At 41.6% G+C, this 8,293-nt stretch overlaps 1 protein-coding gene across 2 annotated transcripts in view; it reads right to left on the bottom strand.

Annotated features, from left to right (window-relative positions):
• Positions 1–8,293, bottom strand: part of plekhg4 (pleckstrin homology domain containing, family G (with RhoGef domain) member 4) — a 61,838-nt gene that overhangs the window by 945 nt on the left and 52,600 nt on the right. The window contains exons 15-23 of one of the 2 annotated variants that reach the window (XM_060858916.1): positions 7,082–7,331; positions 5,446–5,535; positions 4,441–4,665; positions 4,148–4,318; positions 3,393–3,573; positions 2,872–2,988; positions 2,488–2,736; positions 1,016–1,197; positions 26–91 (exon numbers count right to left, since the gene is read on the bottom strand). In XM_060858916.1, coding sequence (XP_060714899.1) covers positions 53–91; positions 1,016–1,197; positions 2,488–2,736; positions 2,872–2,988; positions 3,393–3,573; positions 4,148–4,318; positions 4,441–4,665; positions 5,446–5,535; positions 7,082–7,331 — 1,504 coding nt within the window. In that variant the 3' untranslated portion in view covers positions 26–52. The remainder of the gene's footprint in view (positions 1–25; positions 92–1,015; positions 1,198–2,487; positions 2,737–2,871; positions 2,989–3,392; positions 3,574–4,147; positions 4,319–4,440; positions 4,666–5,445; positions 5,536–7,081; positions 7,332–8,293) is intronic. The other variant, XM_060858917.1, reaches the window with a different exon arrangement.

Raw genomic sequence — 8,293 nt, 5'->3', positions numbered from 1 at the left:
ACATGAAAGCAAAAGCAGGACTTACAGTAGCAGCTGTGGTTACACATAGCTCTCACACTATAGTGGAGGGGCCTAGAACCTGATCACCTTTCTGTGGGGGAGGAGACATGGACGGGTCATGAGCACAGGGTTAAAGACTAGTCTTAGTGGGTACAATAAGGCTTATTATTTCATGTCATAAATATTAGTCAAAAACAAATTTTCAGTCCAGATACATGTAGGATAATCTTTAAGAATACTGTGTACATCAGATACTTAAACATATTCTGCCTCACTGGGTCTGTAATCAAAAATGAAAACTGCACGTAGTGTAATTGTATTAACCAATCAGAAGGAAATGGATTTGTATAGATGAGTTGCACAGGCAGCATGGTACAGTGGCTAGTTATAAACAAACAAGAAGAAAAAGGTCAGGTTAATGGATTAGGAGCTGTGCCTGGACATCACTCTGTATTCTTGATGAAATCATTTTATCCTGGAAAACCACAGCATTAACCATTCCTGGCTGTGCCGTAATGTTAGCTGTGCCTTGGTCTAACTGCATACCAACACCGCTACCAGGAGCATCACATTTTATATTTATGCACAGTGTATACAAGATTAAACAGTTCTGTGCGATTAGAGAGACTGCCTGATAGCAGCCTTTATTAGTTAGTGTTTTTATGTCTGTGTTTACTGGGTGTTTTAAAAGGAGAAATACTGAAGTGCCACTTTAAACAAACCACTGTTGCAGGGAAGTATTATATGCAGAAAAACATTCATCCAGCAGATGAATCCATTATCCAAGTAGCATTGGAAAACTAGACAACTCTGTTTGAAATGAAAATGCCTTCTGTCTGAGGACATGGATCAGCCTAACACATACACACACATTTTAACAGTGTGTTCTAAGAAAAAGAAGTACATATTTTTCAGGGGTTTTGTGGAGGGCCTGGAATGAATGGACTGCATGCCAAGTCTTAAATGGAATATGTGATGAACACATGCACACACACACACACACACACTCACTGACCGCTGAAATGTACTGGCTGTTGAAGCTGGATTTGTGCTCAGAGGTGAAGCAGGACGAGTCGCATGGTGAGCCGGGCTCCTCAGACAGAGCCTCAGGGAGGTGACTGGACACACAGCCACTGTCTGATCCACTAGAGCCGCTGCCTGAAAGACAGTGTGAGGATGATCCCGAACTCTCTGTAGCTAGACACAAACAGATGCATGCCAGTTTACAACTCAGTTTTATTTGTACAGCATGTTTAACTGGGAATGTGGTAAAGTGGCTTATAGGTAAAGTTGCTGGTCTACCAATCAGAACCCCAGGTCCACCAAGCTGCCACAGCTGGGCCCCTGAGCAAGGCCCTTAACCCTCAATTAACAGTTGTATAAAAATGTAAGTCGCTCTGGATACGGGCGTCTGTCAAATGCCGTAAATGTCATTGTTTAACAATAGTCAACTGTTACAAGGCAGCTTGGTGGAAATCTAAAATAGATTTACATCCTTAATAAAGAAGCCAGAGAGAACATGTTTTAAAACAGAACCCATCTTCATCTTGTAATGTATAATCAAAAAAAAAAGAAAAAGAAAAAGATGAAAAGACACAGAAGAACCTCCTTATGCCATTTCTTGTCATTTAGTATATTTACATTATATGTATAGTGCTTTTGATTGAGAGAACCACAGGAACACAGCATTGCTATTACATAAATACACTGTTAAGTGTAATTTATTCATCTTCTTGCCTGTATCGGATCTCTCTGCTTGCAGCTGATGGGGGTTTCTATGCTGCTTTTATTATGTTGGTTACAGACGTTGTTATGGGAATCGAGTAAACAATAGCAAAACATGTTTTTCTGGGAAGTAAACAATCTGATAGATTTTATTTGATATGACAAGAAGCTTTGTGAGAAGAAAAAATAAAAATGTACCCATGTCCTTTTTAAATAAACGCAGTTTGTATTTGCATAAATTTCGATTGAACGCTGCTGAAATTTTGCCAGACACTGCGAGTCCGATTTTTCTGCACTAGCAATTTTTTTCACTGAAAAACTTGCAGCCTGGCAAACTTGCCAATAGACTCATTGGTTTTGACCTTTAGAGTGTAATAAAGTGTAATACTCAATAAAGCCATGTTCTCAAAGTAGGGTTTGTGAAAAACATTATATGGCCAAATATTTTTGGACATCTAACATCACATCCATATGTGCTTAGTAAACATCCCGATCCAGCGCTTTCAGCCACAAGAGCAATCGCGAGGTCAGGTCCTGATGTTATGTGAGGAGGCAAACTTTGTTACGTCCTACACATTGTGTCACAGCTACATCTGGACAAGTGGAAAGTTACATAAAGCTCTACTAATGTGATTAAATTAATATGGTGGACATCTTTGCCATGTTCTTAAAACCAAATCTGTCCAGTGACTATAAACCAAATATTGTTACTCTGGAAAGTGGCTACAAAATGTTTGAGAATCCCTGATTTAAACGACATACTCATTGAAGGCTGGCTGCTGGTTTCATGTTCAAGTTCATCCTCCTCGATGCATGGGCCGATCAGGGGTCTCTCTCCTGGTAGCAGAGATTGGCTGCTGTACATGTGAAGGTTGAGGGGCCCCAGCAGTGTGGAAGATGGGGGTCCATTTGGCCCTGGGGTTCCGTTAACTGGTGCACTCACTGGAGCTCTCTTAAATGGATTAGAGTGGTCAAATAGAGAGACAGCAATGGATGCCCTTGTCCTGGCTCCTGTAGCAGAAGAACAGACAGGGAGAGTATGATGTGCCAACAACACCACTTTGAACAAAATGTACAACTCACAGTTGAAGGCACTGAACACTACATCAATAGCTGAACCAGGTAAGTGGTCCGGACTGGTCTTACCTCTGCCCTTCATGATGTAATCAATGGCCCGATCATTGATAGCAGCATCACTGGGTTTGATATCTAAAAACGGCTTATTGCCCACTCCCATAGACACCATCTCCTGCATACGGATTTCTACACGCACACAGAAACACAAATCAAATCACTCTACCAAAGAGATTCAAACACTTGGACAGCAAATTTGATAAATTCCAGTTCACCACACTGCCTTTCAGAACTCTGTAATTTAGGGTAAAAAAATATACACAGCTTTGCCAGAGTCTGAAAACCTGAGCTACTTTCAAAGGCCTGATTGATTTGCATTTTCTTCTCACTCAGTGATGCCATGTCAAAGTTCCGTAAAACAATACAAGTCGAATTCAAATGAGTCTTTTGAAAAGCCTGTTCCTGTAGGCCTGAGGCAAGCGCAGATACAAATACAGAATTTATTATTACCGAACTTGGTGAGGTGTTGGGAAAAGAGACGAACACGCCTGCCTTGACAAAACATTCAGACAGCACATGGAAGTGCAACACACCTTTGTTCCGTGTTGCCTGTTGCCACAGTATGCGGGCGATGTCTGAGGTCCATGCTTGTTTAATGTCAGACGTAGCAGCCTGGAGGATGTACGTCTGGTTCTTTGATGTTCTTCTGCGAAACCAGATCTCAAAGCGTAGTCCGTTCTCTCCCGACGTCTCGGTCATCCCCACATCGGCAGTCTGTAAAATCATGAATGTGGTATGGAATGTGGGATGTGGTAGCTCAGTGGTTAAGGTGTTGGGCTACTGATCGGAAGGTCATGGGTTCGAACCCCAGGTCCACCAAGCTGCCACTGCTGGGCCCCTGAGCAAGGCCCTTAACCCTCAGTTGCTCAGTTGTAAGTCACTCTGGGTAAGGGTGTCTGCTAAATGCCGTAAATGTAAATGTATGAAGACTGATATAATGAAACCCTGCTAGTTTTTACCTGGAACAAATAAGGGCTAGTTCACTAGCTATTAGCTATCTACACTAGCTAGCCATTTACGATATCACAAGGATAAATGGCTATACCTAAATTTTATGTTTATAGACCCTTGCTTTCTTGCTTTTAAATGAAAAGTATGGAGATGTTTCTGTACCATTTTAGTTGCTTCTTTGGTAACTATTTAAAAACAATGTCTTGGTCTAGATACTTGTTCTGGACATTACATTAAGATACTATATACACTGAATCTGGAAAGGGAATTGTACAGGTTCTCATCCTATGCCTCAAGATTTAAACACACCACTTTGAGGTGCACAGACATGATTTACCTTAAAGGAGTGCTTGTATATGTAGACGTCCAGGCCTCCCTCGATGCGTTTGGGTTTGCTGAACAGCACCAGGTCCTCAAACAGGAACACATGTCTCTGGCACTTCTTCCTCCCGTACCATATGGTAAATTCATCCTGCCGGACCAGCTGGCCCTGCTCCTTCAGGTTCACCTGGGACACAGAAAAGCAGGCATGGCTAAATCTCAGAATATCATGTTCACTTTGTGTATGTGTACTGTGTGTAGATAAAATGAGTATTTTGAGAGTAGTGCTGCAGGGGAAGGAGGACTCACATCGCAGTCGCGAATGGCATCCATAGCCAGCAGGTCGTTGCCGTGGCGCAGCTGGAACTTGACCATTTCAGCAGCGGCACGTAGATAGGAAAGCTCCTGCTCCTGAGCCTCACTCACCTCCTTAATCAGATCCTTGAGCAGCAGAGCATATTTACTCATTCGTTGGATGGGCTTCAGCAGGTATGAGGCCAAGTCCATCTTATCCTCCAGCTCCAGCTGTTTATGCTGGAAAAAGAAATAGATGTTTTCCCTCCTCATGTCCTTGTTTCACCCTCACAATCTGACACTGCAAATGAAAGATACTTGAACAGGAAAGACTGAGTCGCGTTATCTTAGTATACTGGGCCGACGTGGGTCCTTTTAAAAGAATATACTTTCCACTTAGTCTTGAACTGCAACAGTAAAGATCTTTGAGATGGACATGAGTGAACCTTACAAAAATGATCTTATGGAGTTTTATTCCAGCGATCCTGCACTGAGACAACACTGTAAATCCATTTTTTGTAGTGTCATGACAGATTATGTCCGAAGTAACGGGTTCAACATATAATTACATGCCGTAGGACATATAACCCCTACCATGTGACAGCTACCAACTAGAGAAGGTTACACATGCTTTCAACCTGCTGCTGAAGTATGGACACAGCTGAGGAAAGCACTAGCTGTAAGTCTTCCAGTTACATGAGTTCACGGACTCCTGCGATTATTGGCTAGTGTTGCTTTGATTCACAGAGGAGAAAGTATGTTATCAGTTCAACCCAGACAGTACAGCCAATTTTGTACAAATGGCTTTGCGAGTTTGCAATCATTTCAATTTGCAAACTTCAGCTCTCCTGATGATGGACCCTGACTCCAGACCCTCTATAAGTACTATAAAAAGAGAGCCTTTCGCTAAGATTCTTTAACTAAAGAAGGTGTTTTGCATAAATGAATTCTGACTTTCCCAACAACTACCATTAGACTCCACCATGCATCATGTTCTTGTGCAGGAGTTCAGTCACTCACCCTGAAGAAGCTGTTTCCATGGCTGGCCAGCAGTGAATCTGACTTAGGCTTATTCTTGCTGTACAGAGCATACAGTCCAAATTGGTCTTGCTGCAAATTTAAACCAAAAGGGCAAAAAACAAACAAACACACAAACAAAACAAGAAGAATCAGTACTGCAGTTCACTAAGCCAGTGCTTCTACATGCATAATTACTTGCTACATCTTGCAGGTATTGTTGAGCGGATTGGAACAGACATTTATATTCAGTTTTATATGGAAGCACTTTTTGGTGGTATGGGATAAATTTATATTTCGTTTTATGTTCTTTTTATACATGCGGAACATCGTTGGTTTCCCCGTGCCAGGAATGTGTCAGGCAATTTTAGACTCTGAGACGAAGGCTCGGCTCTGCTGTAGGCTGAGAATGCCTCCTTATTCTGCTTTAATAAAACACCACTTTTTCTTTCCTCTTCTAAGTTTAAAAAAAAAAAAAAATGTTTTTACAGCGGTACTGTGTTATGGAATGGTAAAAGTATCCATGCAACATCCTAAGACCAACCTGGATTCACAAATTAAATGTAAATCTGAATATGGACTTTTCAGAGAGTCGTTTTCAGACAGGTTTTTAAGAGAATCCTCATTAACCTCTTAATTTACTAAAGATTTAAAGGTGGGGTCTCCGATGTTTGAGAAATGCTTCAGAAAACTGAGTCGGGACGACAAACAAAACAAAAATCAAAACAAACGTGTAGCCAATGAGCAGAAAGGGGCGTGTCTTGTCGATATGGGCGGAGAGAGTGTTCAGTGTGCATGTGTGACATTAGCAGAAAGCGGTTTTAACATTCATATGGAGGATAAAAACAAAGAAAGAAAGCGAAGAAAGGCTTACGATAAGGCAAGAAGTAGGACGTGTTAATATAGGATCAGCTTTCCAGCGCTGGAGAGAACTGAAGGAGCAGGAAGTTTGGCGCATATTCACAGATTGGAGTTTCCTGAGTCAATAACTCCTGAGCTAAACGCTGTTAATACACAAATAACACCTCTTTTCTATCGTAGTAATGTAGAGACGCAGCTACAACCGTGTTTTGTGTAGTAACAACGTTTAGCTCAGGAGTTATTGACTCGGGAAACTCCAATCTGTGAATATGTGACCAACTTTACTTAAGACGCCAAGGCGCTTTTTTCCGTCTCGATAGGTGAGTAACGTTGGTTTTGCTTTGTTTCACAGAATTAATATATGCCTTTGTCCTTTACATGATTATACTTGTGTCATTTTTGCTTGTTTGTTTATCTGCAATCATATTGTTCTACCCTTCAGCTATGATAAACACATTTCTTTCCATTAGTTGCCTGGGTTGTGTATGTATGTGTGGGCGGAGCTATCAATACAGGGGAGGGACCCATTTGGGTTAGGGGCGTGTTTGTTTTGGTGATTTTCTATGTCAACATTGGCTTTCAAACATCGGAGACCCCACCTTTAAGTTAATTGGTGTTTCATAGATGTGGTTTCAGAAGAAGCACAAACTGTAACTGATCTAGAACAATATTCATCTTTCACATCCAGACAAACACAATTAAACAGACTGCAGGAAAGCGTTGTGTTCGGACATGCTTTTTAATAATGGATTGTATGTGGGGAGGGAAATGCTCTTACATGGCGCAGGAAGCAGTGGCTGACACGGAGTGGATGGTTACAGCAGCTCTCCAGCTCTTTAAGGAAGTACTGACTGTGGAAATCCACCAGCTTCTCCAGGTTGCCGAAGATGACGCTGCGCTTTCCCCGCAGGTCCTGGGGCAGGTCAGGACGCTCCATCTCGGGGAAGTAGTGATCGATGATGTAACGCAATGAGCGCACATATTCACGCTCTGTTGTCACCATTTCATCCACAATGTGTCGTAGTTTACTAAGAGTGAGAGAACAGGAGAAAGTGAGCAGGATGGAGACTAATTAATGGTGCGTTATTAATTTTACACAAAAGAAAAGAATGAGTGCTTTTAAAAGAATGTGCCAAAATCACAACATGAGAAAGTTTTCACAAAGGCCTTATTCTGACTATGCGATGACGTAGGTGAGAATTTCAAAATGCAGACAAAACAAAGTGAAAAGCCACAAAACAGCACTGATATCAGCAAAATACAAAGACGTTTCAAGGTTAGTTCCATATAACCTGGGAACGAGCTCTCTCTGATAGCCCCACACACAGAACCTCAATCCTCTGTGCTAATAAATGACTGGGATGTGTGAAGCAGCGGCAGACAAACACAATTTACTGCACTTCAAAGTCCCCCTGCGCTGCTCTCATCTGGGAGAGTCATCAGGTGCTTGGGGCTTTTTATCTCATGAGGATTAACGGGGAAGCGGGGGGCCCCAATGTGGAAAAGACATCTCTGACTAATGGGGGAGGTTTATGAGTCCGACAAGAAAGTTTTTTTTTTACAGCTACACACTGAGTTCCCTTCGTATCAGTAAAACACATGACTAAAGCTGGCTAACAGGGCAATTATATCAACTGTGTGTTTGCTGAGGTCCCTGGCCACGAGACTCAGAGCAACAAGATCACAGTATGACATGAGAGGAGGCATACAATCTTGTGAATAATTAGAATCGAAGGAATATTATAGATCCAGCAAATTGTGTTTACTTTCCCTCATAAATGGCTGGTATTTGGACATTTTTAAATACGTCTAAATCATTAGTATGGTTCATTTTTCCTTCACATGAAACAGAATTTTTTTTGATTTATTTATGAAGCCTTGTCAGTATTACCCTTAGTATATGGTCAGTATACTAATACTGCTGGACTACTGTTAAAACTACATTCCTCTCAATAAAATGTATGCTGTCCTGCAGTTGATTTTCAGTCCC

Source organism: Tachysurus vachellii, chromosome 23, assembly GCF_030014155.1.
Source record: "Tachysurus vachellii isolate PV-2020 chromosome 23, HZAU_Pvac_v1, whole genome shotgun sequence".
In the NCBI taxonomy this organism is placed as follows: domain Eukaryota; kingdom Metazoa; phylum Chordata; class Actinopteri; order Siluriformes; family Bagridae; genus Tachysurus; species Tachysurus vachellii.
This window is presented reverse-complemented; position numbering and strand designations above follow the sequence as displayed.